The sequence below is a fragment of the Amblyraja radiata genome, chromosome 7, assembly GCF_010909765.2.
Source record: "Amblyraja radiata isolate CabotCenter1 chromosome 7, sAmbRad1.1.pri, whole genome shotgun sequence".
Taxonomy (NCBI): Eukaryota; Metazoa; Chordata; class Chondrichthyes; order Rajiformes; family Rajidae; genus Amblyraja; species Amblyraja radiata.
The window spans coordinates 55,491,345-55,506,915 of record NC_045962.1 but is presented as its reverse complement, the minus strand read 5'-3'; the positions used below and the strand labels follow the sequence as shown (position 1 = coordinate 55,506,915).

At 39.3% G+C, this 15,571-nt stretch overlaps 1 protein-coding gene across 1 annotated transcript in view; it reads left to right on the top strand.

Moving 5' to 3' along the window:
- c7h3orf70 (chromosome 7 C3orf70 homolog) overlaps window positions 1–9,977 on the top strand; it is a 30,445-nt gene extending 20,468 nt beyond the window's left edge. Inside the window, exon 2 of the mRNA XM_033024589.1 lies at window positions 8,486–9,977. Within this exon, the coding sequence (XP_032880480.1) occupies window positions 8,486–9,078 (593 nt within the window). The 3' untranslated portion in view covers window positions 9,079–9,977. The remainder of the gene's footprint in view (window positions 1–8,485) is intronic.
- Window positions 9,978–15,571: the final 5,594 nt, after the last annotated feature.

The following is a 15,571-nucleotide window of genomic DNA, read 5'->3' as shown; positions in this document are numbered from 1 at the left end:
CAGACAAAATATTTGAGACAGATTTAAATAAGATTGTGGATAAGAATTTCTAGTCCTTTATATCAACATAACATTATGTAGAAGGCAGAAAAAATTGTGTAAGGATTTTTAGGTATTATTTGCTCAGATATCTACAATGAGTTATATGATAGCTGGAAGCACACCAGGTTGAAAAGAGTTAATCTTTCGGGTAGTTATTCAAATCTAACTGATGGGTTGCTGTAATCTGAAAAGAATTTGGAATGAGTTAGTCTGCTATAGAGATGGTTATCCTAAACAATGCAAATTCATAGTTCAATGCTCCCTTTATCTTGACTGCTGAGTTCTATATCAGACATCCCATAGATTCTAGGTTAACACTGAATTAGCCCATGAGCTCCTATTATACCGTTAATTAGAGTTTAGGATGGAGCAATAATGCTTCTATGAGAAAGAAAGTGATGTGGCCTGTGTACAACCAGCCTGTGTATAAGTCACAGTAACCTGGCATTCAGAATTCAAACAACCGCTAATAGGATTTAAGTCTCTTGGAACTGATGCACACCTACTTAGAAACATAGAAACATAGAAATTAGGTGCAGGAGTAGGCCATTCGGCCCTTCGAGCCTGCACCGCCATTCAATATGATCATGGCTGATCATCCAACTCAGTATCCCGTACCTGCCTTCTCTCCATACCCTCTGATCCCCTTAGCCACAAGGGCCACATCTAACTCCCTCTTAAATATAGCCAACGAACTGGAATTGGTAAATTGGTAAATTTGGTTTCCTCCCACACTCCAAAGATCCTTGCAATTTCTACAGTGATATCAATTTGTGTTGCTCCTACTACTATTATTGTGTCTGTATTCCTAAATTAATTTATCTTTTAGTTTTGTAAGTAATAATTGGTATTATTACGCCTCCTACCAAAATATCTACATTTGCTATGTTTTTGCATTTAGCAGGAAATCAATGAGAACACTTTCCCAGGGTATCTTTACAACTTCTTTCTGAGAGTGAAGTTTACCAAGCCCAATCTCACTGCAGAGTTTTTGAGAAAACTAGATTCTGCTTGTTTAAACTATGCCATCAAATCCAAATTTCACCGGGAAATCATTGTTGACAGCTTATTTTATTGGAGCACAGAATTGTTTTGTTTTTCTTTAATTATGGAATCCCATTTACAAGATATGGCCTTTCCTATATTTAAATTTGTTACTGGTAATAAGACCGAGGTTGCTAGATTTAGGGAATCCGGCTAAATGTATTTCAGCAAGATGGCTTTGAAGTAAATCTTACTGAATGGTAGAGCAAACACAAGGAGCCAAATAACATATTCCCCTTTCTATTTCTGATGATCATGGCCTAAATAGTCCAAACTTAAAGTCAAAGAGCTGTACGCATGGAAACATGCCCTTTGGCTCAGTTCATTCATGTGACCAAGTTCCTAAACCAAGCTGGTCCCACTTGCCTACAGCTGGCCAATATTCCTTCAAACTTTTCCTACCTCTTCCTACCTCTTCAAATATCTTTTAAATGTCATAATTGTATTTACTTCTACCATTTCCTTTGGTAGTTTGTTCCATTTACTCACCAGTGTGGAAAAGTTGCCTCTCGGTTTCTTCTTATATTTTCCCCCTCTCACCATAAATCTATAACCTTTAGTTTTAGATTGCACTACCTTGGGGAAAAGACTGTGGCTATTCATCTATGGCATTCATGATTTTAAAAACCTCCAAGATCACCCCACAGTCTCCTTCACACCCCCTGGTAAAATTGATCCTAGCTTATCCACCCTCTCTTTATAACTCAATCCTTCCAGACCCAATAACATCCTACTAAATCTTTTTTGTACTGTTTTGAGTTTGATAACATCCTTCCTCTTGGAGGGCGACAAGAACTACACAGTATTCCAAATGTGCCCTTGACAAGATCTTGTACAGTTGTAACATGAGTTGACATCCCAATTCCAGTACTCAATAATCTGACCAATGAAGACAAATGTACCAATCACCTCCTTCACCATCCTGTCTACCTGTGTCATCGCCTTCATGGAACTATGTAGCTGCACCCCTATGTTTCTCTGTGCTACAATACTCCTAAGGCCCTACTCTTCACTGTGACACTCCTGCTTTGGTTTGTCTGCCCAAAATGCAACATGTCACATTTATTGGGCTCCAAGACTGCTTCAACTAGAGCAGTTTTGTTGGTACCATTTTGGCATTTTTTCTCCATTACCCTGAAAATTAATTATCTCTTAAGTGCTCATTGTATTCTGTTTCAAATGCACTGTTTGACTTACAGGCAGCAGGTTCTGGCTCTCAGCTACTGTATACAAAGGCTTCCCTCACTTTTCTCTTCCATTTTACTCCCAAAACTATAATTCCCTTAGTCCATTTGCGAGGTTCCCTATATATATCCTGTCTAAAAATGTCCTAATAATGCACACTACATGAAACCTCCTTTTAACCTGTTATTGTTGAAGTCCTCTCATCTAACCATGTGCTTAAGTTCCTTCATTCCTGGAACCATATTTCCTCTCAGACATTCACACACTTCCAAACTGTGGTGACCAGACCTGGACTCCAATTTTACAACCCATGCAACTTTTAATGAATCCCAGGACCCCATTTATTTTACCATCCACTTTTTATTAAAATACCCTTTAATAAAATCTGACAATGTGCAGTTTAACCACATGTGATTTTTTTCTATTACAAATTTGAAAGTGTGGAGTACAGAGGCAAATAAATAAATGATGGTCTTTGTCCCAAATATTATGGAGGGCGCTGTATGCACTTACTGATCCAGTCCGTGCTGTTCCAACATAACCCTTCAATTTTACCAAGCAGTATCACTCAATTGACATGCCTTTCTTCTGCATTTTTCACCAAAACAAAAAACATCTTTATGTTTGGTCTTTTCAGAATTGATGCAACAAAATAAATCAGGGTTGATCAATATCCCCTTCAGGTGACCTGACGTTAATTTTGGAATTCACTGCCTGGCTAAAATAGGTAGCAGATGTTCAACTCATATCATGAAAAAAGACCTGTTAGGATGTGGAAATAATGTCCCTAGATTACGTGACTTGTTAATATAATTTTATTTTCTGAAACTGAGCTCACAGCTTGTGTTTTTTTATGTACTATTCGCATCTGCATTATGTATCCCCTCAATATTTTAAAAATGATTCCATTATTATGCTTTGAAATATTTCTTTACTGTGTCATATTTTGTTATGTTTACATTCATTTTAGAACATAGAAACATAGAAAAATAGGTGTAGTAGTAGACCATTCGGCCCTTTGAGCCAGCACTGCCATTCAATATGATCATGGCTGATCATCTAAAACCCCGTTCCATTTTTGTGCTTGGCTATAAACAGCCATGACATGGGAGCTTCAATATGCAGTCAGGCAGGAGAAGCAGGAAGAGAACTATGCCTGTAGTCAGTCAGACTGATTTACTGATTCCTTGCATAGCTTCACCACAAAGGAATTGAAACTAAAAGAAACAGCTGCATTGAAATTTTCAAAAAGTTTTCAAAAGAGAAGCTAAAGCTCAAAATAACTGCAAGTTTGAGCTTTTGGTTTGAGTCATCATCTTTTCCTTCCCCATCTTCTTCCCCCAGCAGACAGAGCACACAGCCAGCATTACACTTAGATTTATACGGACGCCCGATGATATTATGTAGGCACAAGGAACTGCAGATGCTGCTTTACAAACAAAAAAGCACAAAGTCCTGGAGTAACTCAACAGGTCAGGCAGCATCTCTGGAAGACATTGATTTGAAGAAAGGTCCCAACTCGAAATGTCGCCCATCCATGTCTTCCTGAGGTGCTGTCTGAGCTGCTCAGTTACTCCAGCACTTTGTGCGTTTTTGTTTGTAAAGCAGCATCTGCAGTTCCATAATATCATCGGGCGTCCGTATAAATCTAAGTGTAATGATGGCTGTATGCTCTGTTTGCTGGGGTTTAATTCCCCCCTAATTATATTAATTGTAGAGAGGCACATGTCCAGAATTTAGCTCAAAGAGGAATTGTATATCACAAGAAAAGGCTCTCATTGCCCTTATCTACTAGAGCATTTAATCTTCAAGAAACTTTAAAAGGGATGTGGAATTAAAAATACGCACCATGCCCAGAGAAATTTCAAATGATGTCAATTTGCTGAATGTACAATCTCGAGTTTGTCTTCCTCTGAGCTTCCATAAGGAGGTATAACACATAAAATGCTGAAGAAATGGGGCATTGAGTTGTACCAAATGAATAACAAACAGGGTTAATATTCAGGTCAAGGCCATTTGTGGCATTGATGTGATTGAACTGGCAAAGGGAGTGGTAGAGGCAGAGACCTTCCGAACATTTGACAAGTATCTAGGCAAGCCCGTGAATGACCAAAATATAGAAGGCGACGGGCCACGAATTGGTAAATGAGATTAGTGTAAATATGCATGTGGTGATTGGCATGGTCAAGGTGTCTAAAACATCTGTCCCTGTGTTGTGTGAATTTCTGGCTGTATATTTGTGGTGCCTGTTCGCTGTGGAGAATGGGAAAACATTATGGCATTTAGGTTGAGGTCTCCTGAAGGAAGGAAATATCCAACATTCACCAATCCTGTTTGAAAGGATTAAATAAATCCACATTGTCTAAAGAGGGAATTAAACCAAAAAAATGCTGGAGATATGGATAAGTGGAAGGGATGTGAAGGAGGGGGCTGGCTATAAAGCATTGGTCGGAGATATATTTGTGATCAGCCATATATCTGTGATCCGTGGAGGTGTTATGAAAAAGAATGGATCTTTGATCTGAGGATATCTCAGAAACAGTACATTGAAAATATACACAACAATCTTTAGGATGTGAATGCATTCTGAAAGAATAGCGTATGTGAAAATAACTTGCATAAGAAAAGAAAGGGGTCATCCATTCACTCTGGTGAGATCCTCTACTCAATTAGCTTTACTATTGAAATGCCAACTATTAAACTTTTCTAACCATATTTCCACCATGGTTCTATAATCCCGATTTGCTTGCACATAAAAATCGATCATGTTCATGAGGGGTAGTGCTTCGTGATGTTACACTGACATTAGACATTAGAGACACAGCAAGGAAGCAGACCCTTCAACCCAATGAGTCCGCGCTGACCAGCTATCACCCTGTACACTAGCACTATCCAACACACTAAGGACAATTTACAATTTTTAACAAAGCCAATTAATCTATAAATCTGTGCATCTTTGGAGTGTGGGAGGTAACTGGATCACCCAGAGAAAACCCACGCAGTCACAGGGAGAATGTACAAACTCCGTACAGACAGCACCCATAGTCAGGATTAAACCTGGGGCTCAAGCACTGAAATGCAGTACCCTGTACTGCACTGGATGGGTAGTTCTAATTAATATCTTCTAGTTTCTGCTCAGAGGTTGGCGTCCTGACCAAAGCTCTACAAGACCTCACAATGCACCAAGGCCTACTGGATCTCCGGGTTGCTAACCACTTTAACTCTCCTTCCCATTCCCATACAGACCTTTTTTTCCTGGGCCTCCTCCATTGCAGTCAGGCCACACGTCAATCGGATCAGCATTTAATATATTGCATAGGCAACTGATAACCCTATGGTATGAATTTGCCAATTTTAGGTAACTTCTGCAAACACCTTCCTCCCCCTCCCCTCCGTCTTTGTCTCTGTCTCTATAAAATTCAATAATAATAATCCATGCAACCTGAACATTTTGGGAAAAATATTTTTCCTGTTATTCTTATTGTTTGATACTGAGGCATTTTTCATTATCACCGAGAGTTCAAATACCAAGGATCACACGTTACAGCAAGGAAAGGTAGTCCATCAAGAGTTCTTCACCATAGTGAAAAAATAGACACAGTTAGAGCATTAAATTGGACAGTGTGGAATGAAGTTGAACTCAAGGTACCAGCTCCTGAAGAAGGAAGAGTTGAGTCAAGTTGCTTTTATTGTCATTCGCGCAAGTACATTGAGGTACACGTATAAAGAAAAACTTGCTTGTCGTAGCATCATAGGCACATAGACTCAGACAACACACAAAAACATAAATATACAAATATTATACAACAAGATAGTGAAAAAATACTGGGAAAAAAACATTAGTGCAATAGAATTAAGTCCACGGTAGTTCAAAAAGTGTTCCGTTGCCAAGATAGGATTAAGGTTGTGAAGGTGAGTTCAGGAACCTGATGATTGTAGGAAAATAGTTGTTCCTAAACCTGGTGGTGTGGGACTTTGGGCTTCTGTATCTCTTGCCCGATGATAGCAGTAAGAAGAGAGCATGGGCCAGATGGCGGGCAATCTTTGATGACAGTGGAATATATTAGAGAGATGAATTAGTGAAACTACTGTTTTGAAATTAAGATGGGTGTCTTGCCCTCATGAACTTTTCCTATTGGTGCTATCATTTTCTAAATAACTGATATGTTTAATCTTGCTCCCTATAACAATTATAACACTTGAGTGATTGCTCAAATTTTATAAACAGTGGCATTTTATAAACACTTACAAATATTACAAACTTGGTGCTGCTATTTGCACACCACCATCCTCACTCCATCTTTCCCCACCTTCAGTTAAAGGGCAGCATATAGGTGCAGCAGTGGAGCTGCTGTCTCACAGTGAGAGAGACCTGGTTTAGGTCCTCACTACAGTGCTGTCTGTGTGGAGTTTATACATTCTCACTGTGACTTTTCTCCAGAACTCTGGTTTCCTACCACATTCCAAAGACGTGCAGGTGTGTAGGTTAATTAGCTTCTGTAAATTATCCCTAGTGTGTAGGACATACAGTTGATTGATGGTCAGCGTGGACTTGGTGGGATGAAGGTCGTGCTTCCACATTGTATCTCTAAGCTCTAAGTTCTGAACATGTAACGCTAATGACAATAAATTAACAAGTAATTGAAGAGCGAAACCTTCGCTGATCTCTTTTGATACTACAGTCCCTCACATTGTGCATGAAATTATTACTCCAACTATTACATCTGCTGAGGTTTTTGCAAAATGTTCAAATATTATTGCCTTAACGCAGATGGTTGAGTGGAGTCCCTCTCATGGCTTGGACCTAGTGGGGACTTCAGTTGGCAAGGAGTGGCTTAGAGATTCCTGCAGAACTCCAAATGATAAGGAACTCAGAAGCTGCCCAGTGTCTGTGAAACTACAAAGATACAAAATTACCCATATTTCCCAGCAATGAAGACGCACCTGCGAATAAGACGCACCACCATTTTGAATTGCAAAATTTTGGAAAAAGGCTGGCGGGACATAGAATTTCCCATGCTCAAAAACCCCCAAAAAAACAAATAAAAATAAAGAAAGTAACAATTCAATTTGCCCAAGGCTTCCAGATCTCCTCCATTCTGACTGACAAATGGGTTGGGGGTGGAGGGTGACGGAAGTTGGAGAGATGGTGGGGAAAATGGGAGCACACCATGACGTTGAATCAGTTGTGATCTTGTTGATCTTATACTAGTTCAAGGGACCAATTGAGGTTACTCGCGCTGATACAGGAGTAAGCTCCACCGCCCGCTGGCCTGTTATCCATTGCCCGCTGACCCGCTCCGCTCTATGATCTTTGCTCTTGAGCTGATCCCCTCACTGTCTGGTCTCCGAGCAGGTCAAATATAGGGATAACGAGAATTTCAAAACTAATACCAACTGCTTGCATCAGCATTCTTATTCTCTCTGTTATTCTCACTTGACCGACAACCGCCACACACCAGCAAAGCATGTCCCCATGCAAATTTACATTGAAAGACACAGACCGGGCAGTGAATGCCATGCAGTGTCACCCAGCGCAGCAAGTGAGGCCATGTCCTGCTCCCGGCGGCAGTCGGAATTTAAGGATTTGCAAGAAGCGGCTGACATGGGTGAGGTTGGCGAGCGGCAGGAGCGAGGTGGTCAGATGGAGAGCCCTGCCAGAGGTAAGCGGACCGACAGAAGGCGCTGAGGTGGCGGCCGGTTCCTCTGTCCGGTCCCGGCGGCTGCTCGCAGGCACCCAAGCTACTTCCCGTGCCTTATTTTTGGGTAAAAATTAGCGTCTTCATTGCCGGGAAATACGGTACAGGTTGTTACAACTTCTACAAAATCCGACTTTAGAGAGGTACATTTTAATAAACTGGCATTTTCAATTATTCAATTCCTATTGTTTCCCACATCCAGTCCAATGGAAGCAATAAAGGAAGAACAACATAAATGTTCATTAAATAACTTGCAACCAGAATGATGCACAATTTAGTAAAGAGGATAAATTAAACAACACATAGTAATCCCAAAATAAAATACTCAACTTTAGAAATTGGTTATAAATGGGATGCTAACATGAAAAAATTATCATTATGCTTTTGTTATGCAATAATTTGTTTCAAAGTTTATATTATCTAAGTAGGATAAAGTAATTAGTAATAATCTTCTGAAATTTACTTTCAAACTCCCTTGCATTCTTAACATTAACAATTATTTTGACCTTTTTCAGGTAGATATATTTATCAGCCTATGACCCCAGTAGAGCATCTACCATGCACTTCAATCCCGATCAGCACGAACAGCCACACAGATACTGTCCAGCTCTCCATCTCGTTGATGGAACGTTTTCTAAAGACTTCTTCTTTCCTCAGTCCTCCATTCACACCCGACGCACCAAGATACTGCACTATTTCCAAACTATTTGTTGACAGCTATCGGGTCAAAAGGATTAATGGGAAGATGTGCTATGTCCAGCGTCAGGCTCAGCCAGCTCCTGTTGTGCATGACCCAAAGGTTGGAGATAACTTTAGTCAGACTACTTCAGTCTGTTCAAAGGGGCCAACTATGGCAGACAAGAAGCCAGCACCGCAAATGAACCAATGCTCTTCGCCGTCTGCCTCTGAGGATTCGGGGATAAATGCTTTAGGGCTCCACTACACGGAATCGTGTGATGAAGACACGGAGGAGGATGAGGATGAAGATGAACTGAGCTCAGATGATGACTCCACTCCAGAGAGTCAGTGGGATCAGGATGATTGTGCTTTGCTTTCTCCTTCTCAATCCAACATGGAAATCATAGAAAAAATCGAAACAACTGTCTGAATTGAAGCAACAGGGGAGGAATTTTCTGGTAATTCTGTTCATTCCTGAAGAATCAAATTCAACTGAAGTTTACAAATTCCAAGATAACGTGAAGATCTACTCAGTATTTCATAATCACCTTTTTGAGTAATTAAATCACAGGAACTGTTTAAAACTTTCAAAGTTATAAAGCAGACAATTAAATCAAACAAAATGCATGTAGATGTTAGATCAGTGATTGCATTTCCAGCCGAGAATTTTACTGTGGAAAGACCAAAGGGGTCAAGACTTCTGAACCGACCAAGCACAACAAAGCTGGAAACCTTTTATCCATGGCTTTGCAATATCATAATTTGAGCATCACAGCACCACTTCTAGAGCAGACTGTGTTTCACTCCTGAAAGGTGTTAGGGGTCAGGGGAAAAGGGAGAAGAGGATAAACACAAGTACACGGTGTACATTATGTCAGGATCATGCCAATTATGGAAAGCATTAAGCAAAAAGTGCATTAAGAAAAATTCAGCACCTTCTCCTAAGTCACAGGTCTGGAAAAGGCATTGGGGCCTTGGGCCTAAACTTTTGTCGTGTGACAAGCCATGGAATAAATCACATGACAGGTCAAACGATTCCTTCAATCCAATAATTTGTAAATATAATGCTGAATGAGTTGCGTTAACCCAGCATGAAAAAGTGCTTTAGATTTTTTGAGTTACTTTGTGAAATATGCACTGTCATGATCACAATATTAAATGGCAATTATTTTTATTGATGTTTATATTGTTAGGATAGATACCATTGTTACATTGTGTAGGAATCGAAGGTAGACACAAAATGCTGGAGTAATTCAGCGGGACAGGCGGCATCTCTGGAGAGAAGGAATGGGTGACGTTTCGGGTCGAGAGTCTGAAGAAGGGTCTCGATCCGAAATGTCACCCATTCCTTCTCTCCAGAGATGCTGCCTGTCTCGCTGAGTTACTCCAGCATTTTGTGTCTACCAATGTTACATTATTTGACTTACCATGTGCTGTTTTGTATTATACATTGCTAAAATATACAAGTGGCTCAGGATTTCCTCAGTCAACAGTAAAAGGATCAGCTTGAGTGTGCCTATAATTTGAGGAAGAAAATTGTCCACAATTAAAGGGGACTTTGTAAACAATGTAAAATGAAAGAAGACTTTTGCTAAATGTATTTTTGGTCCCTTGATTTGGGAAGCATTGAATAATTGACTAATGCAACATTCAAATAATATGCTGTGTTCATGTGGATAAAGAATAACAATTCCTGTTTGCCAACTGAGTTAAAGTGAAATTAAGTTCAGTGAATGGAAAATTTGCCACAGTGTCACAAACAAATGTTGCAAATAATGGCATTGATTAATCATAACTGCAACGTATTGGTAGACATTGTAGGCGATGATGTAAGCTTTTATGTTCATTCCGTTTGAGAGATGTCACCGATCGCTCAATGTCTGCGGCACAAAAGAAGGTAATCTGGCTTCAACGCTGAACCAGTGCTATCCAAGAGCAGTTCAGCCAGTATAACTCCCTCGTCCACTTTGCCAAACGTTTTGCCGATTTATCTCTTATTTATTTACACTCTTTTAAATGCTACAATTCAATCTGCCTCTCATAGTCAAGCGAAAGGCCTGGATAGAGTGGATGTGGATAGGATGCCTCCACTAGTGGGAGAGTCTAGGACCAGAGGTCATAGCCTCAGAATTAAAGGACATTCCTTTAGGAAGGAATGAGGAGGAATTTCTTTAGGGTGGTGAATCTGTGGAAATCATTGGCACTGAAGGCTGTAGAGGCAAAGTTAATGCATATTTTTAAGGTGGAGATGAATAGATTCTTGATTAGTATGGGTTATGGGGAGAAGGCAGTAGAATAGGGGGAAGGGGAGATAGATCAGCCATAATTGACTTGATGGGCTGAATGGCCTAATTCTGCCATAATTATCATTATCATAAATTGGCATTCATAATTATCATATACACAGGTATGGTGTGGGACAGGTGTAATGAAATTATTGCTTGCAGTAACATCACAGGCAGATAGAGACAACACAAAAATATATAAATTACACATAAATCACACAGAAACTCTGCAAGATGGTAAAAGGAAAGAAACTGCAAACAAGGCATTGATGAAAAAACACAATTAGAAAATAAATGTAGTGCAAGAGGTGGTCCAATAGTATTCCATTGTCAAGAAGCAGATGGTTGTAGGAAAGTAGCTGTTCCTGTATCTGTTGGTGTGGGACTTCAGGCTTCAGTACCTCTTGCCCAATGGAAGCAGCGATAAGAGGGTATAGGTCAAATTGTGGCAATCCATGATGATATACCCTCCCACATCCTCCTATCCACTCATCCCCCTCTCCTTCCCTGACAGCAAGGGCCATGGTTACAGGTTTTCTGGAACTCCTCACCACATTCCTCCTGATCCCAGGCATGAGGAAGAACCTTTCCTCTCCCCATTCCACCGCTCTATTTTCTTTGATTTAGACAGTTTTCTAGCTATTCTACTGCAAACCTCTTTTGCTCCATTCAACAATGTAACATGCAACATTTAGTATTTTTAACTTGCAGTAACAAAAAAAAAGTTATTAAAAAGGGTATTATTTTTGAAAATCCTGCAAAAAAAAGCTTTGTTATTGTGAATATGAATAGCCCCGCCCCCTTTCCCCTGGTGATCTGTAACACACAAGGTTTCATAGGAATGCAACTATTGTATTATAGCAGAACTAGCTATATTTGGTTACATCTAATGTAGTCAAAAGCAGAAATATTTCTGTTTTAATATTATCTTAACATTAGAAAAAAGTCAACATCATCATTATCAATAAGCTTGGGTTATAAGCACCACTTTTGCGTAGCGTTTTGGGTTTAATTGCTGGGGCATAAATGAAAAGAGCACAATGTAGTGCACAATTTAGGAGCAAGTATGTACAAGGTAAAGTGTGCGTAAGAGTGTGACGTTTCTAATATTCTATTATGAAAAATAACATTCAATCCATAGAGATTGTAAATGCCAGAGATTAAAAGCAGGTGATAAGCAGAGAGTTTAATTATGGAGATTCTACTGGAGCAGAACTGCTGAGGAAAGTTAATCAAGGTTTAAAAGATTTTGAAAAGCAATGATAGGGTGGAACGGTAAAGGCCATCCATAAGATGGCTGGCGCTTACAAAAGATCATTGAATTTGCGAGAAAAATGTTGTGATCCCCATCTCGTAGCCTAGATTCTGTATATCTAGAGGCACTGTGTGACAAGAATGGAATTAATCTGGAGAATGCACAGAGTCTTTTACCAGGGTAGGGGTATCAAGAACGAGCATATAGGTATGCAGTGCGAAGGGCAAGATTTAATAGGAACCTAAGGGGCAACATTTTAACTCAGAAGGTGTTGGGTATATGGAATGAGCTGTCAGTGGAAGTAGTTGAGGCAGACACTATGATGGGTTTTTAAAGGCACTTGGACAGGTACATGGATAGGAAAGGTTTAAGAGGGAAATTGGCCAAATGTGTGATTAGGGGCCCAACTTAGATGGGGTATCTTGGTCGGCATGGATAAGATAGGGCAATGAGCTTGTTCTATGCTGTATGACTCTATGATTCTACTGGACCTATAGAAAACCGTTCAACCATCTTGTCCGCTCCAGGAGCAAGACCATCCCAACCTCTGCAGGCAAGCACAGACAATCTTGATGTTTGTACATATTCGAAGACCAAGCTCTAAGTCCAACCAATTTGTGCAGTCCAGGCCGTGCTGACCCGGGCCAGACTCCCCACACGCTGTGAAAGGAACTCTCTCTCCCCAGCAGTGCTGTCATTTTACTGTTTCACTTCCCATCAGCTGCTAGCAATGAGGGATAGACTTGACTATCCCTCAGTACAGCAACATCATTTTTGATGTTGCTGTACTGAGGGATAACGAAGTCTATCTTTCTTGGCTAACAACCTAACCTTCGGCCTCCGAGACGCAGGTAAATTTTCGTGCCTTATTTTTGGGTAAAAATTAGCGTCTTCATTGCCGGGAAATACTGTACAGGTTGTTACAACTTCTACAAAATCCGACTTTAGAGAGGTACATTTTAATAAAACTGGCATTGTCAATGATTCCATTCCTATTGTTTCCCACATCCAGTCTAATGGAAGCAATAAAGGAAGGACAACATAAATGTTCATTAAATAACTTGCAACCAGAATGATACACAATTTAGTAAAGAGGATAAATTAAACAACACATAGTAATCCCAAAATAAAATACTCAACTTTAGAAATGTGTTATAAATGAGATGCTAACATGAAAAAATTATCATTATGCTTTTGTTATGCAGTAATTTGTTTCAAAGTTTATATTATCTAACTCGGATAAAGTAATTAGGAATAATCTTCTGAAATTTACTTTCAAACTCCCTTGCATTCTTAACATTGACAATTATTTTGACCTTTTTCAGGTAGATATATTTATCAGCCTATGACCCCAGTAGAGCATCTACCATGCACTTCAATCCCGATCAGCACGAACAGCCACACAGATACTGTCCAGCTCTCCAGAATCAATTTATGGATGATCGCTGGTTGGCATGGACTCGGCGGGCCAAAGGGCCTGTTTGTATGATGTATCGCTACATTAAACAAAAGCTTAAAGTCACTGGTACAATTAACCCAGTTACGGGAGCCTGACTTTATTCGTCCTTGGAATAGTCAAGGGGAGGTATGATCTAACACAATACATGGGTGACTGCATTATTTCACTGTGTGTGACCCTTACACTTCAGTTTCATTTGGGAAGAAAAGGTAACCACGTTTGTCACACAGATGATGCCTGTAGGCAGAATCTGGGGCTATATTGAAGAGATAAGTTCAAATTAGGCTTTGCCTGCACGAGCATCTGAACAGCTTGTTGATGATATTAATAATACACATGAAGAATGATTAGTTGGAGGTGGCTTTTCCTCATGGAAACAGCTCAGTAAACAAATTAATATCTTCATGAGAGGAGAGGACAGGCATTCAAAGAGGGGGTGAGGACAAGAAAGAAAAATGGTTTGCAAACAAGGACATGATTCAGAACATAGCCAATTCTTAAATCATTAAATGTAGAAGAGACCATAAATCTTTTGCAATTTGGAATTTAACATTTGAGCACGCATTCCCAATTTAAATACTTATCTTTGCACCAGAGAACTATTTTCCAATTTGTACAATCAATTTCCTTATGGTTGGGTATTTTTTCCAACACAAAATCATTCCCACATGCCTTTTTGATAGCGGATGTACTCATTTTGTAGATTATATTCTATTACCATGCATTTACAACAGATTAATTCCTAAATATGCCACCAAATGACAAAAGAATTGACATATAAAAACTTTCCGTTCCCTCTGCAGTACCTGTACTGGAGATGCTATCAAAGCCACTGAAAGGCAAATTAAACTAGACCACCAGTAATCATGCAAAAAAAAATTCCAAGATCCTCAGCTCATCATACTGACTATACTGAACTTATGCATTTGTCTGATACTTGTAGAACTATTTCAACACTATAAGTACATTATTTGATCTTTTGCACCCTTTAAGGAAAAAGTTTCATGACTGAAATAGTTTCGGTTTGATCATTTTATAGAAAGAGTAAACTTAAGGAACTCTCATGAACAAGTAAAATTGGACATTCTGAATTACTAAATTAGATACTTCCAAGTTTACTAATCTTTGCACTGTTTTTGCAGTTTACAAGTTTTGCAACAATTCTCTGATCATTGATATTTTGCTTTCCATTTATTAATATGGATTTAATGATTCCGAAATCTGAAAGTGACATACTTTTCCTGTCATATTGCTAAAAGTCATTAACCTAAACAAGTACACTAATATTATCTAAGATCAAGGCACATAAATGTTTTGTGCTAGTTTCAGTAGATGATTGTGTAGTCGTTTATTATAATTCATGTCAGCCTTGTAGAACACATACAACATAGAAAAGTACAGCACAGGAACAGGTCCTTTGGCCTATAATGTATCTGTCGACATAATGCTAAGATAAACCAATATCATCTTCTTGCACATAAGCCATTTCCCTCCATTCCATGCACATCCATGTGCCTATCTGAAGGCCTCTTAAATGCCTCTATCATATTTGTCGGCACCACTAACCCTGGCAGCATGTTTCAGGCAACCTTTCGTATTTTGTATATAAAATTGCCTTGCATTTCATCTTTAAGCTATTGTCACATCAACTTTATTTTACCCAGGCCACAAAATATTTGTCATCAGCTCTCAAAAGTATAAGAAATATCTTGCTGAAAATATTTATAAATAATTAGTAGCAATGGGGTTATCTGAATCACTCCTAAAACTCAATGTTGCAGGCTTAATTTGGTTTTCACATGGTGATAAAACATTCCTACTTTTAATCCTCTCCATTTTACTCATACACTCAAATGTGCCAAGCATTCCTGTCATGAAAAAAAATCATGGACTAACCCATTTGACCAGTGTTGTAAAAGACTTC